A 16,537-nucleotide genomic window follows, 5' to 3' on the forward strand; every position below is an offset into this window, starting at 1 on the left:
GTATGAGGAATTGATAGGATGGGAAAATATAAAAGAGGCCAGTTTGGAAGCTTTCACAAGAATCAGGACACTGTGATAGGTTGGACTATGATGATTACAGTAAGAGAAGAAACACATATACTCAGATTATATTTTGGTTGTAGAATTAATAGGCCTGAGTATTGAATTGAATATTAGGGGAAACAAGAGGAAGGGATCAGGAGGACACCAAGAAAGGATCAGGAGGACACCAAGATCTCTGTCACAAGGAATTGGGTGGATGGAGTTGCCATTTATTGCATTGGAGAAGACAAGAGAAGAAACAGATTTGGAAGCAGGTGAAAAGCTGAGTTTTGAAAAAACATATATATTTACCTATATAGGTAAACATAGGAGATAAGAAGACGAGCTTGGGAATGAGTTAGATCTATGTGGGACCCCATTCAAAGGCTTCTAGAGACATTTCCATTGCATTGCCTTTGTAGCTTCAGCATCCAAAATCATCAGATCTTTTTTACCTCAGGCCTTTGGGCACATTGTTAATCACTGCCTTAAGTGTGTGTGTCTCCCCTCCCCTTGGCATGCCCACTTACTTTTCCTTCCTTTCTACTGCCTTCCCTTCCTCCTTTCTTTCCTTCTTTAGGCTGAGGTCTTATCATCCTGTAGGTCTTAGCTTAAATATCATCTCCTCAGAACCCACCTAAAACCAGATATCTTTCTCTCTGCATTAGTCTCTGTTACACAATATTTTCTCCATAGGCATTATCATTTTGTAAACATTTTGTAGTTGTTTTCTTGTTTGTTGTCTGCCTTTCACACTAGACTACATTCCAAAGATCAGAGACTGTGTCTACCTTGTTTACTGTTATGTCACCAATCCAGAACACCTTACTGGGCACATGGTTGATCACTATTTGTCAGGTGGGAGGAATGATGGTTCTAGAGCTCAGGAAATATGGCAAGAAAAGAACATTTGGAAGTTATCCACATATAGATGGTATTTAAAACTATGGAGATAAATAAGATTGCTAGAGAAAGAAAAGAACCCAGTACCAGCCCCTTGGGACTTGTCAACTTTAAAAGAGAAGAAGTTAGCAAAGAAGCCTGAGAAAGAGTAGCAAAGGATAGAGGAGGAAAACCAGATTTTGTTTCCTGGAAGTCTAGAAAAGAGAAATGTTTTTAAAAAGACAGAATGTAAATGCATAAGACAATACTGAGGGGTGAAATAAGATGAGTCCATTTGATTTAGCAACAGCACAGAGGTCATTGATGAACCCAGCCAGAGTTTTGCTGGAGTAGAAAAAGTAGAAGCCACATGGGAGTAGATGAAAGAATGATAGTCATCATAGTAAATACAAACTAGATGGATACTTGACTGTAAATTTTGTGTGTGAGTATCCACAAAATATTTGCCATCCATCAAAGCTATCTTTTGAATTAGCTTTGTATATCAGCTAACACTCATATGCCTATATAGGTGTTTAATAATTGAGTATATTTTATAAACTTGGTGTTTAACTGAAACATTTACTTTCATTTTGATTTGTCAGAAGACAAAATTACAACAAATTTAAAGATCTTAATTGGCTTTAATTTGCAATTCTAGAATCGGGCAACACTGTATTCCATAAAATAGAATAAGTGTTCTGATGAGCTGAGCAAGGGAGGTTGGTTTTATATACAGAAAAAGACTGAAGAAAGCAGAAACAAATGACAAAAAGTAGATTGGTCATTGAAAGTTACTTTCCTTCTGAGGTGGGAACAGGGAAACACAACAACAGAAAAATAACTGGTTAACATCAGGTTGTTTCAGGTTACTTTTTCAGGGATAAGGGTTAAAGCAGAGGGAACTTTATTATCATGCCAACTGAAACTGGCCTGTTTCAGAATTTTGGCTGTTATCTCCCTCTTGATTTCTCAGGTCAGGTAACAACTAAGTTTCAGTTTGGTGCTGTGGGACTTCAGTATAAGTGACTCCATTTTGGTTTTTAATCTGGTCTGTTGGGGCTTAGTGTAGGAGCTTAGTCCAAACTAATGGCCTCATGTACTTTTTATTTAACAGATTGTAGTGCTGGAATAGATGCCACCTTAGACACTGAGAAATAAGAATAGATGCCACCTTCGTCACTCAGAAGTAGAGTACAAATGCATAATGTTCATTCTTGTGTCAAAGGGAGGATATTTAAGTCTTAAAAACCTTTTGTTTTGTTTTTGGGGAGGTGGGGAAGGAAAGAGTAGGAAGGAGAAAGGGAGGCAGAGAAAAGCTTAGAGATAATACTAGCCTCCTTTACTTAACCAGCTATCAACAGTACAGGCTGCTTGCTAAGCTAAGGCACATGATTCTGGAATTTAAAGAAATGTCTTTCCTGAGGATCTCCTCTACTCTAAACTGGTACAACCAATGAAGAGTACTTGTTTTATTGATCTAGATCAGAGTTAATGAAATTAACTTCATAGAAATTCTATTCTTTACCATGATCGGGTTTCTGCACCTGCAGCAAAGTTCTTCATACTCTGGTTGGTTTCCACTAAATGCTAGACATAAATCTGTGTGTAGGTTTTTGAGATAGGATCAGAAAGGATGAATGAAAAGGACTTAGGCCAGAGGCTAGCAGATGTGCTTGGTTCATGTTTCCTCATACACAGCACCTCTAAGCCAGAAGAAATACCTAAGAATTCCACTTATTAAGCAGATAGATCCAAACAACTAAGTGTTTATGTCCAAACAACTTAGCATGTGTTAAAGACCATGCAACTTCTCAAACCTTGGAATCAGATTGGAAACCATCAACCACATGTCCTGTTCCACGTTGATATTTTTGCACAATATGTGGTTTTAATCAAAATAACTGTTTTTCCCTAAAAATGTAAAATATTCCACAATGCTCTTGTGAATTTGCTGTAGCTCTCTGGGGTGCCTCATTGCAGTTTGCGAGCTGTGGACTCAGAGCATTATTCCAAGACTTTTTGTTTTCCATTTACATACTTATTTCTTATATTTTGTCCCTCTACATTAAAAACCAACCGGATCATTGGTGAAACATAGTTTATTTTAGGATTTTTTGTTTCAAAATGTATGAAAGTTAAACATACATAATGTTGAAAATTTGGAAAATACAGCAAAACATGGAGAAGAAAGTAAAAATCACTTCTAATTCCACCATCCACCAATAACTACTACTAACATGTTTTGGTTTATCTGTCCAGTTATTTTCTGTGAAGTAATAACTATGACTAACTCTGATTTTATTGGATGGTGGAAATCTGTAGTTTAGTGTGAATTTCATACCCTTTAGTTGTGACTTGTCTATAATGACTTGGGATAAGTAAATAAGGTGGAGTTATAGCTGCTTCTTTCCTAAGTAACTGCTTTCATTAGTTGTGTATCTGACTGAAGGGCATGAAGACCCCACCATTCAGGAAGGAGAAACCTGCTGCTGTGTTTCTAACCTAGCAAATGCAAGGTGTGCCATTTACACAGTGGTTCCTCATTATAGAGGCACAGACACCAATAGATTTCAGTAGGGGAACTTTTTTTGAAGTACTAGTCTAATATGTTTTAAAAAGATAACGTGACACGTATTTTACTTCTTTTAGCAGGTGGACACACTTTCTTAAAGTAATAATATGTCATGGCCCTGCTATAAGATAGTAGTTCTAGAAGACTATCTAATAATTCAGACTAAAGCTATGCATATTGCTACGACACCACGTGGAAAACTTTTATAATTCCATCTTATTTCTGATGTATATGTTTTATTTTCTATGCCTTCATAAGGACTAAAAACTGAAGTTATTTACATGAAAATAAGATTTTTGTTTGAGTTCATTTACTTGAGATATGTTTTTAAAATCCACCTTCTGTCACACTATAGAAGTAGATTTTGAATTATCAAAAGGTAGAATTATAACTTCAGAAAAGAAGAAAATGGCCAATTTAGTTTAACTCTGTGTACAAAAATTTATAGTCTCATGTATTCATTCCACACCCCCTTTCTTCTTTCCTTCTTTCTCCCTCTGTCCTTCTTCTTAATAATAATTTTTAATTCTGACCAAAATAAGTTGTGGCAGTACTTTCTTAGCATAACTTGGACTGTTGAAGGGTAATTCTGTTCTTTTAAAAAATCCCTAATAGGCTGGGTGCAGTGGCTCACCCATGTAATCCTAGCACTTTGGGAGGCAAGGCCAGAGGATTGCTTGAGCCCATGAATTTGAGACCATCCTGAACAACATAGGGATACCCCATCTCTACAAAAAATTGCAGTATTCCAGGTGTGGTAGTGCACAACTGTGGGCTCAACTACTTGGGAGCTGAGGCGGGAGGATGACTTGAGCCCATGAAGTTGAGGCTGCAGTGAGCTGTGATCGCACTACTGCACTCCAGCCTGGTTGACAGAGTGAGATCTTGTCTCAGAAAAAAAAAGAGGTAAGGGGCCCCATGGAGAAAAGGTGGAAGCAAGATAAAAAGACATGGGAGCCAACCTGAGAGTTTTCAGTGGCCAAAACTAGAACAATTTGAGCAACAAAATAAGTGATGAGTATTTTATTATAAGCCAAAGAATAAAATAAATATCCATTAGTCCATAATGATACAGATAAGTAATTAAATGAATACATAGGGGAGAAGGGGCAAATCTTTCTTACGGAAGAACTCTAGATAATAGATGTAGAGGGAATGGAGGATACAGAAAATCCCATTAGAACACCGCAGGAATAATTGCTCAGGCAAGAGTTACAGATGAATGCCAAAATTAGTAAGTGAAACTTTTCTTTGAGCTGCTAATTTAAAATCTTCAGAAGTACTAGATCCAGTTTCATCTGATAGTTTCTTAACCCCAGATTACTGATAGATTCAAATAGTATAGAAGTGTGGTATGCAGTAAGATGGATACAGCCAACAAATTTTTTTCAACGTAAAATATACTGTGTGTTGCTCTGTTTTTTTGTTTTTTTTGTTTTTTTTTTTTTTCAGAAACAGTAAAACCTCATCAATTCAATGTAATTTGGGGTACAGATGTGAAATCCTGTTTTATAAATATTTTATTCTTTTTATTTTCAAGGTCTCGTTAACTCAAACTAGGATAACAGTTGACTAGAAGACCTAATGGGGTCCTGTTTTGGTAAATAATAATATGTAATTGGCTGAGGATGATTATTGTCATAGTAACAAATTAGATACTAAAATCAAAGTCCTCTCCTGTATACCAGTCATTCCTTTGATCTGACCATTAATGGAAGCTGTTTTTAGTTTGTGTACATGTGGGACACATTATTTTTATTAGTTAAATATATTTTACCACTTAACCAAATGAGTAACTTGTAGTGTGTCTATCTTGGGACTATAACTGGTGTGATCAATGAAGAATAATGTATTGTTCTTAAATGTGGAAATACGTTTAGGTTAGTAGTGGCAGATGCATGCATTTTCTGGAAAGCTCTGTTTACCAGATTTTTAGTGGCCAAGGAGTTACACAGATAGTTAATAGTACTGCTTAATTGTTGTAGTCAGATTGAGTAACATGTAATTCATAGCAATACTGAAACTGAGAACACAAGAATGATAAGCTATATGATAAAGATCACAATTGCTAGTTAGCAAAAGTACAGACTACACATTGTTGACTAGCAAGCCATTCTTGTAAAATGCATGTGATAAAATTTTCTTGACAGCTGTTTTCAAAGTGAACCTTTCTATGTCATCATGGTTCCTTTAGTAAATTTACTTGTAAGGTTTTTTATTTTTTAATCAGTGTTTCTTGCTGAAAGAAATCAAAGAAGATATAAATAAATAGAAAGACATTCATGCTTGTGGAATGGGAGACTGAATATTATTAAAATATCTATACTACTAAAATGCATTCCACCCCTATCAAAATCCCAATGGTATTTTTTGCAGAAATTAAAAAACTATCTTAAAATTCCTACAGAATCTCAATAGACCACAAAAGGTCAAAACAATCTTGAGAAAGAACAAAGTTGGAGGCCTCACACTTCCTGATTTCAAAACATACTTCAAAGCATCTAATTTAGATGGCATACTTAATTACTGGCATAAAGATAGAGGTACAGACCAATGGAGCAGAATAGAGAGCCCAGAAATAAATCATTGCATATATGGCCAAATGATTTGCCACAAAGGTACCAATACTACATAATGGGAAGGGACAGTATATTCAACTAACAGTGTTGGGAAAGCAGTATCCATATGCAAAAGAATGAAGTTGAACCCCTACCTTACACAATATACCAAAATTAACACAAAAATAAAGACCAAAACATAAGACCTTAAACTATTAAACTTGTAGAAGGTAACACAGGCGAAGTCTTTAGGACATTGGATTAGGCAGCAATTTATTGTGTGCAACACCAAAATCATAGGCAACAAAATAAAAAATAGACAAAGAGGACTGCATCAAAGTTAAAAACTTACGTACATCAAAGGAATCAATCAGCAGTGTGAAAAGGCAGCCTACAGAATGGGAGAAAATAATTGCAAATCGTACATCTGATAAGAGGTTAATGTCCAGAATATATAAAGAACTCCTACATCTCAACAACAATAAACAACCCAATTAAAAAATGGGCAAAGGTCTTGGACAGACATTTCTCTGAAGAAAGTATACAGCCAATAAGCACATGGAATGATAGTCATTAGGAAAATGCAAATCAAAACCACAATGAGATAGCACCTGACACCATCAGGATGGCCACTATGAAAAGAACAAAAAGTTTAAATTACAGCACAGTAAACAATGGGAGTCAATTTAAAAAAAAAAAAAAAAAGAACAAAAACTAACAAGTGTTAAGGATGTAACGTTGGAACCCTTGCATACTGTTAGTGAGAATGTAAATTGATGCAACCCTTATGGAAAACAAAGGGGTCCTCAAAAGATTAAAAATAAAATTATGATCCAGTGATACTGCCTCTGGGTGTATATCCAAAGTAATTTAAAACCAAATCTCAAAGAGAGATTTTCACACCCACGTTCATTGCAACATTATCCAAAATAGCCAAGAGGTAGAGGCAGCCCACGTGTCCATTGACAGATGAATGGCTAAAGAAAATGTGATGTATACATACAGTGGAATATTATTCTACCTTGAAAAAAAATTTCTGTCACATGCTACAACATGAATGAACCTCAAGGACATTATGCTAAGTGAAACAAGCCTGTCACAAAAGGACAAACAGTGTGTGATTCTGTTAATACTCATATGAAGTATCTAAAGAGTCAAAATCATAGAAACAGAAAGTAGAAAGGCAGTTATCAAGGTCTGGGTAGAGGGGAGGGGGCAGAATTAGTGTTTAGGGAGTATAGCATTTCAGTGTTGCAAGATGAAAAAGTTCTAGACATCTGTTGGAAAATATGTGGATACACTTAGCACTGCTGAACTGTACACTTAAAAATGCTTAAGATGGAAAATTTAATGTTTTTTTTACCACAGATTTTAAAAAGCAGTGTTTCGTTGCCTAATTCTATATTCGGTTAACAATTTTACTGATTGTCTACTATGTCCCAGGCACTTTCCATTATTATTATTTCAGTGACACTTGTTCCCCATTTTAGAAATTAGGAAATAGACACTGAAAGGTTTAGAAACTTATTTCTGTTAGACCCTACATGTGGTATAGCAAAACTGTGTTTACCTAACTGAATGAGTTGTCCAATACTTGCATATAGACAGTGTTTCCAAAATAAAAGGAAATGGGTCGCTAGAAAGCAAGGCAAGAGAATTGAGACTAAAATAATGAATATTTGAGGATAAATTTAGCAAGTTTACTACTTGGAATATCACTTTTTTGGGCATGTCTAGTTCCAAAACCACGGAATGTATTGGACCTGTTGGATTTGTTGAAAATGCAGATGGTACAATCAAATGTAATACTCATAAAGGGAAAAGAATACAGTTTGAAAGTTTTTATGAAGACGTGTACTGCCTAATCTGTGAATTGAAAGCATCTTTTAAAAACTTACTTCCCGTCATATTCTTAGGTGGTAGTGAATATGTTTCAGATGAGAATGTTTCAGATAATCCTAGTGAAGTTAAATGATTGCAGTCTACCATATTGTGAGGAAAAGTTGTTAGCCGTGCAAGATGAGGACAGAATTAAAATATTACCATAACTGGCATTTGATTTGAAAACTACAGAGATAAGCTTAGGTTCCTATTTATGAAAACCATTCTCACAGCCCAGTGAAATATCTCTTAAAAGGTTCTATAGTTACCATGGATACTTGTTAGCTTTGATAGAGTATCCATATTCAGTCATCTGAGGTGAAGAAGCCAAAAAACCCATGAACTAATGTCACAAGTAGCTTCATCTCTAAATTCGTACTAGTTTGGGGATGGAAAGGGTAAGTTTCCTGAAGATTAGAGTATTGGTTAATTGTCACTGCTTGGAAAGCAAAATATTTAGGATGCACATTGCCTGAATTTGATCCTAGTATTCACTATTGATATGTAACTTTTTCATTTAACTAGTACAGGCCATTTCTTAGATTTTAACATGGGAATTTAGATGGTTAAACCTTTCTGAAAGTTGATGAAACCTAGGGAGTATACTCAATTTCTGAAAGCCATAGAGACACAGACAATATTGAAGGCATTGATCCCCATGGTAACATATTTGCATTTGGCCCAGCGTGGCTGGTTTCTGCCGAGCTTCTTTTAATTGCTATATATTGACAGCCGTTTTCACAACTATTTGTAAAATGTCGGATAAGTGAGCATGTGTACAAGGGAGTGCACACCATACCTTAAGCTTGATTAGATCCTTCAGATGACAAAGAGCTCTGCATGAAGAGTTACTGAGGTATTTTTATCATTTCCTAATGTGTCTGTCACGTAGTAGAAGCAAAAAGCCTTTCAAGTTATTTAAATATTTTCCTCAATTCTCTTTTAAAACAGGTGACAAAAGAGCTGAAACAGTATGACAACAAAATTATAGAATGTAAATTTGAGAACAACAGCTGGGTCTTCATGAGACAGAGAATAGACAAAAGTTTTCCTAATGCCTACAACACTGCCATGGGTGAGTATGACAACTTACCAGTGCCTATTATATTAAAAAAAAAAAAAAAAAATTAAGATGTTAGACCCAAAGTGTGCTGCCTTTGTTGTTTTGCTTAATGCGGCATAGTCATTTGGACTTCATCCTTGTTTGATGGGAAAGATATGTCAAGTCAGTATTCTCTCTGGCTCCAATTGGCTTGTAGGTTCTCCTCTCTAAACTGGTGGTCTTATGCCCATGCGCCCAAAAGAGAAGTTTAAAGGGCAGGATACTGGGCTGTATACAAGTTGAATTTATTGAACAACAACAACAGAAACCACAATAATTTCAGATCTATTCAGAACTATAAAAACCATTGTTTGCCAGATGGTAAAAGACAAAATTAGCAAGGGAAAATGTAATTTCCAGCTCTTAAAATAGCTTTACAAACAATGGAGAACAAAGTAAACGAAAACCATTTAAAAAGACAAAATCTGCTATGCTATTCTTCAGAGTGTTCTTTGGGTACAATATGAATGCTTTGGGAATTCAGAATAGTAAGTTTCTTTCATGGAGAACAACACAAATTAATTGAAGTTTATAAGGTATACCACTACCAGTAGCTGTTGTTGCTCTGGATTGCATTTTTAGTGGAGTTGGCAAAAGGTAAAAACCAAGATAACATGTTAATCAAACTTTACTTTTAGAATGTGCAGTTGATGAGGATATGATAAGCTAATGAGAAAATGTTGAAATTTCCAGTTTCAGCTTTGCAATTTAAAAGTTACTGTTGTACATTTAGGAGTTCTCATTGGAACTAGCATCCATTTTCAGACAAGATGAGTTAATTTCCAAAGTAGGGATGATTACGCCAATGTCTTTTCTTCCAAGACCAAATAGGTAAATCAAATGAAAAGGACTGGCACTAAATTTTGATAAGAGAAGGTAATGTGGTCTGCCAGCTACAATGAAACCACGTATTCCGTAGGAATGGGAGCTGGTGCCACGTTTTATGTTTTGTAGAGTGGACTTCTTTCTGAGAGAAAGATTGAAGGACTATATATAGTACACATTTTACAAGTTTTAGTTGAATTCAGACTGTGGTGTAATGCATTGTGTTAGATTAAAATCCCATAAAAACTGGTTTGGAAGGGATAGAAAACCTTGGGGAAGACATGCTTATAGCCCAAATGTTTAAAGTTTTGGTTTAAAATTAATACTGCCATAAAGAGTAGCCATTAGACAAGCACACATTTTGGGTGTAGGGGAGGGAGGAGATAGTTCAGTGTGAAGTATGTCACTCAAATGGGTAAAATGGAAATATTTAGCATATTGGGATGAAAACCTTTCTCATAAGCCTGTGGTGAGTCAGCTGCCTTAATTAACCCTCACGTGAGACCCATGTCTCCCTTTGTCCACAGCTGTGTGCAATAGCATCTCAAACCCTGTCACCAAGGAGATGCTGTTTGAGTTCATCGACAGATGTACTGCAGCTTCTCAAGGACAGAAGCGAAAGCATCATCTGGACCCTGACACAGAGCTCATGCCACCACCACCTCCCAAAAGACTGCGCCCTTTAACCTAAGACCTGCTTGTGACTTCAGGGTTAAGAAGAAAGATGAATGAGGAAAAAACGCTGTTGCCCACTTTTGTAGCCAGAGAAATTGAAAGACGACTGTGGCTTGATGTTGATACACATTTGAATTTTTTTTAAGAAAAGAAAGGTATTGTAGCCAGCCTGTAAATACTTGATGCATTTGTTTCCTCAATGCTGCAATACATCATGGACTTAAACGTTTTATTTATCTGATAAACTCAGCCTTACCTTGTGGAATCTGAAGATTGACATATCCAAAGGTTTAAACAAGATTGAAATCAATGAAAAAGAGGCCTTGTTTATATATGGGTAACTTCACATTTAATTTATAAAGTTAACAATCTGGAAACTGTGAGCCCATAAAACAGTATCTTTTAGAAGCTGTGTTACAACTATAGCAAATTTTCCTTTTAAAAAATTCAGGCAATGGCATTAAACATTCTTGCTGTCATTTACCATGGATTTCCTACATTTCTGAGATCCCTGTATTCAAAAACAAATGACAAGGTTGTTAAGTATTGTACTATATTAAATAGCTTGTTCTGGTTTATATCATTTTAACAAGTTTTTTGGAAATGTAAAAGAAAAAAGTAAAGCTCCATTTTTGTGAATTGCATTGTTTCTAAAGGGAGTATTTTGAGTATTTTCATCTGTTTGTATTGTTTCAACTATGATATCAGATATCCAATGTGTCCATTCTGGCAGTGGTTTTGAGTTACTTCATGGAACTTAGACATACACCACCAGGTCCTTTATGTGTTGTTCTCCTGGAAGACTTTCCTTTTTTTTTAAATGCCAGGGCTACTTCTGCTTTACCTCAGTGGTATCAGCACATTGTAAATGACCTTAAAACACACAACTCACTGTGATCTGTGGGAGTGATATCAAATACAAACGATGTTGTGTTACTTCCCTCGAACAAAACAGCAAAGGGAATGCCAGCTGACTTCTTTGATTAGAAGGTAATGTCATGGGATAGAATGGTGTCACTAGAAAATGCTCTCCCACTGCTAGATAAATGCAGAGGCAAAGTGTAGACATCTGTAGGAACTAAATATCAAGGAAATCAAGACATTTATTTTCAAAGCCAGAATTCTGTCTGCATTCTATTCTGCGGATGTTATTTCTGTTATACATCTGAATTTCAAAATGTTTACTGATAGATAATGGATTTAAAGGGCGGCTAATTGATTGTCGGCCATTGTTAAGAAACTGCTCAAATTGGTTTGTGTAAGAACTCTGAGAATTAGCTAAATGCAGACTAATGTATTTATTTTTAGAGGTAGAGGTTTTAAGTAAATGTATTTAAAACAAATTTTCATGATCTGAATTGTATATGTATATGCATATCTGTGTAAGTATATGCAAGTGTATATTCTTCTACCGATTCAGTCAGACACGAAATCCAACTGAATTACCTGGTAGACTGAATATCTGACAGGATTTCTATATGGACATAGCACAGATGAACCAAAAATGTATTTATATGCACCTGAGTTTTAATGTTTTTAAGCAAAGTTTTCTCCTGCAGTGCTTTTCTATATGAAATAGTTGAGTCATGCTTGGGCTTTTTCTTCATTGTTCCCAAGTCATGTAATGTATAGTGAATTTATCCAAAACGCCATTGTAATGTTTTTTACTAGAGCGCTTTTGCACATTTGGGCGCTAAAGGGATTAAAACAACTGATGCCACAGTGACTATTGAAAGAGGGAAAAATCTCAAGGTTCCATAGTATCTTTTACAAAATGGATTTTAGAAAAATGCCTGTGCAACTCCAAATAGTCTGGTGCCTGCTTCCCCAGGACGAGTGACTCTTCCACGGTGTGCTGCTTTCCTCCGAGCCCGTGGAAAGGCAGAGCCCTCTTGCAGATGCGAAAGCAAGCTTTTGCCAGTGATCTTTAATGGAGTTAAAATATTTATGGTAATTGTAACCTTTCAAATGAGTTACGTGGAAAGAGCATCTCACTCTTAATACACCCAGATATTTTCTTCATGTCTTTGTGCGTTTTAGCAGGACTTAATTTTCTTAATTTATTCTTTCCTTTCAATTATAGTGACATAGAGTAGTTGGCCTTATAAGTAGATCCCATTTAGCCCCTGAACGTAACACCATCTGCAGTATTATAAACGTCATTTAGAAGGTCAGGGGGATAATCTAGAGGCAGGATTTTGGACATTGTGAAGGAAATGTGCTCTTTCTCAGCTCACTTCAATAACTATTTTCTGAGACTGAAGTTTTTGAGACAGGAATAAGAAAACTTTGCTTTCTTCAGTTATCACATGTAAAAGCTTTTGCTTTTTGTTAGGAAAAGGTGTGGATGACTCTACTGCGTGGATGGTTACATTTGCTTTCCGTGAAATGCTCAGAAAATGTCAGGACATTCCTTTTCCAATTGTGTGTCAGTGCGTATTGTAATAAAACTACTGATTTAAATTAGCATAAGTGTATCTACTTTGTTTTACTGGTGATACTCTTGTGTCCCTTCTATTGCTGGCATCACATCCTACTGCTGTCAGCCACACCCAGTGTAATCCATCTGGCTTTGTAGAGATTAGCATAAAGACTTGGAAAGCCTCTATTTTTCTTTCTGAGAAACTGAGAAATTTGATTGACGCAGGGGGGTGTAGTTTGAACCTTTTATTTTTGAAGTGGAGAGGAATGGGAGAAAGCACATCTTTATATAATGTTTATATTATTTCTCTTCGTCTAATCTTAGCAGTCTACTGTATGAGTAGATATTCTGTTACGTTATTTTTAATGCATTTAAACTTTTTAGAATACTCAGCAATAGCAATAAATATTCTGAAATGATGAAGTCATGAACTACCAATTTTTATTTTATTTTATTTTTTTGCATTGCAATTGCATTTTTATAGTATGGAATTTGCCATCTTTAAATGTTTAAATGATACCACCATTTTGGACTCTGCATATAGTTTTCCCTGGCCAAAAAAAAAAAAAAACCTTGCTAGCTAAGAAGCAAATACTCCCAAGTGGGAGAACTCCTGTGGTGGAGAAAACTGGACTAGACTCACGCAAGTCCAGGCTCTGCCTCCTGTTGGCTGTGTTCTGTCTAGATCCTCCCACACACACACCCCCATCCACCCCTGCCACTTTGTTCCATCTATAAAGTGGCAAATCCCATCTGTCACACTGGGCTAGATGATTTCAAAGCCTTTCCAGGTCTAACCATGATTCCTGTGTTAAAGCCAGTACTTTGAAAATCTCCCATATTCACCATAATAGCAGTATTACCATTATTGAATATTCACCAACGACCAAGACTGTCCTAAACATAACCACTCTATGCAGGTAGGTACTGTTAGCAACCCCACTTTTAGATGAGGAACCTGAGACTAAGTTGTGAACTGAGATCCAGACATAGGTCTTTTTACTCCAGCACCTAAATTTTTGCACAGTACTCTCCCAAAGGCTTAGTTCCATAGTTACATACAAAGGCTTAGTTACACAGTTATATACAAAGGCTTAGTATGTAACTGATTTCATGCCAGAGGGTCCCAAACTAAGGCATGTTTGGGGTGCTAAGGGGGTAATAGGCTAATAAAAGAGGTGAAGTTGGGAGCACAGAAGTAAATACACTTTAGGGCCTTATTTAACTATTTATTTAACAATATTTAAATGTGAGTGACAAAGCAGCCATGAAGGGGAAGTTTAATGTTCTCATTAAGATGCTAAATTCTAAAGAGGTAACTAGGAAGAAATAAGTGATTAAATTACACACTGGGCTAACATTTTCCTGATTGTTGCATAGTTAGCTGTCAACTCTGCTGCTGTGGCAGGTCATTGTCAGCCTTGGTTAATGCAGATGTGTCCCTCCCCTCACCTGACTGATGTCAGGTGAGCACTGTGCAGTATCAGGAAGGCGGTAGTGGAGCCGACTCTGAGCAGGGGCCATCTGGTCTCCAGAATTCACATTTTCAAAAACCAGCTCATGGATCCGGGGTTGCCAAATATTTTGCCATGTCAGGGCATTAAATAAATTATCTTGCCATTACTTATTAAAACTAAGGAACTCTTTTTTTATTTTTTTATTTTATTTTATTTTATTTTATTTTTTTATAGATTCAAATTTACAAAGATAGTACAGGGAGGTTGCAAGTACCCTTTACCCAGTTTCCCCCAATGGTTACATCTTACATACTTATAATGCAATATCAAAATCAGGAAGTTGATATTGGGGCAATGAGCATGTATATTTCTTTTTTTTTTTTTAACTTTTTTTTTTATTATACTTTAAGTTCTAGGGTACATGTGCATAACGTGCAGGTTTGTTACATATGTATACTTGTGCCATGTTGGTGTGCTGCACCCATCAACTCGTCAGCACCCATCAATTCGTCATTTATATCAGTTATAACTCCCAATGCAATCCCTCCCCCCCCCCCCATGATAGGCCCCAATGTGTGATGTTCCCCTTCCCAAGTCCAAGTGATCTCATTGTTCAGTTCCCACCTATGAGTGAGAACATGCGGTGTTTGGTTTTCTGTTCTTGTGATAGTTTGCTAAGAATGATGGTTTCCAGCTGCATCCATGTCCCTACAAAGGACGCAAACTCATCCTTTTTTATGGCTGCATAATATTCCATGGTGTATATGTGCCACATTTTCTTAATCCAGTCTGTCACAGATGGACATTTGGGTTGATTCCAAGTCTTTGCTATTGTGAATAGTGCCGCAATAAACATACGTGTGCATGTGTCTTTATAGCAGCATGATTTATAATCCTTTGGGTATATACCCAGTAGTGGGATGGCTGGGTCATATGGTACATCTAGTTCTAGATCCTTGAGGAATCGCCATACTGTTTTCCATAATGGTTGAACTAGTTTACAATCCCACCAACAGTGTAAAAGTGTTCCTATTTCTCCACATCATCTCCAGCACCTGTTGTTTCCTGACTTTTTAATGATTGCCATTCTAACTGGTGTGAGATGGTATCTCATTGTGGTTTTGATTTGCATTTCTCTGATGGCCAGTGATGATGAGCATTTTTTCATGTGTCTGTTGGCTGTATGAATGTCTTCTTTTGAGAAATGTCTGTTCATAATCCTTTGGCCACTTTTTGATGGGGTTGTTTGTTTTTTTCTTGTAAATTTGTTTGAGTTCTTTGTAGATTCTGGATATTAGCCCTTTGTCAGATGAGTAGATTGCAAAAATTTTCTCCCATTCTGTAGGTTGCCTGTTCACTCTGATGGTAGTTTCTTTTGCTGTGCAGAAGCTCTTTAGTTTAATTAGATCCCATTTAGACCAATATCCCTGATGAACATCGATGCAAAAATCCTCAATAAAATACTGGCAAACCGGATTCAGCAGCACATCAAAAAGCTTATCCACCATGATCAAGTGGGCTTCATCCCTGGGATGCAAGGCTGGTTCAACATTTGCAAATCAATAAACGTAATCCAGCATAGAAACCGAACCAAAGACAAGAACCACATGATTATCTCAATAGATGTAGAAAAGGCTTTTGACAAAATTCAACAGTCCTTCATGCTAAAAACGCTCAATAAATTCGGTATTGATGGAACGTACCTCAAAATAATAAGAGCTATTTATGACAAACCCACAGCCAATATCATACTGAATGGGCAAAAACTGGAAAAATTTCCTTTGAAAACTGGCACAAGACAGGGATGCCCTCTCTCACCACTCCTATTCAACATAGTGTTGGAAGTTCTGGCTAGGGCAGTCAGGCAAGAGAAAGAAATCAAGGGTATCCAGTTAGGAAATGAAGAAGTCAAATTGTCCCTGTTTGCAGATGACATGATTGTATATTTAGAAAACCCCATTGTCTCAGCCCAAAATCTCCTTAAGCTGATAAGCAACTTCAGCAAAGTCTCAGGATACAAAATTAATGTGCAAAAATCACAAGCATTCTTATATACCAGTAACAGACAGAGAGCCAAATCATGAATGAACTTCCATTCACAATTGCTTCAAAGAGAAT

General features: G+C 36.4%; 1 protein-coding gene across 1 annotated transcript in view; it reads left to right on the forward strand.

Moving 5' to 3' along the window:
- Positions 1 to 13,007, forward strand: part of RNGTT (RNA guanylyltransferase and 5'-phosphatase) — a 330,605-nt gene extending 317,598 nt beyond the window's left edge. The window contains exons 15-16 of the mRNA XM_010357776.1: positions 8,890 to 9,013; positions 10,393 to 13,007. Of these exons, the coding sequence (XP_010356078.1) occupies positions 8,890 to 9,013; positions 10,393 to 10,556 (288 nt within the window). The 3' untranslated portion in view covers positions 10,557 to 13,007. The remainder of the gene's footprint in view (positions 1 to 8,889; positions 9,014 to 10,392) is intronic.
- Positions 13,008 to 16,537: the final 3,530 nt, after the last annotated feature.

This window comes from Rhinopithecus roxellana, chromosome 4 (assembly GCF_007565055.1).
Source record: "Rhinopithecus roxellana isolate Shanxi Qingling chromosome 4, ASM756505v1, whole genome shotgun sequence".
Taxonomy (NCBI): Eukaryota; Metazoa; Chordata; class Mammalia; order Primates; family Cercopithecidae; genus Rhinopithecus; species Rhinopithecus roxellana.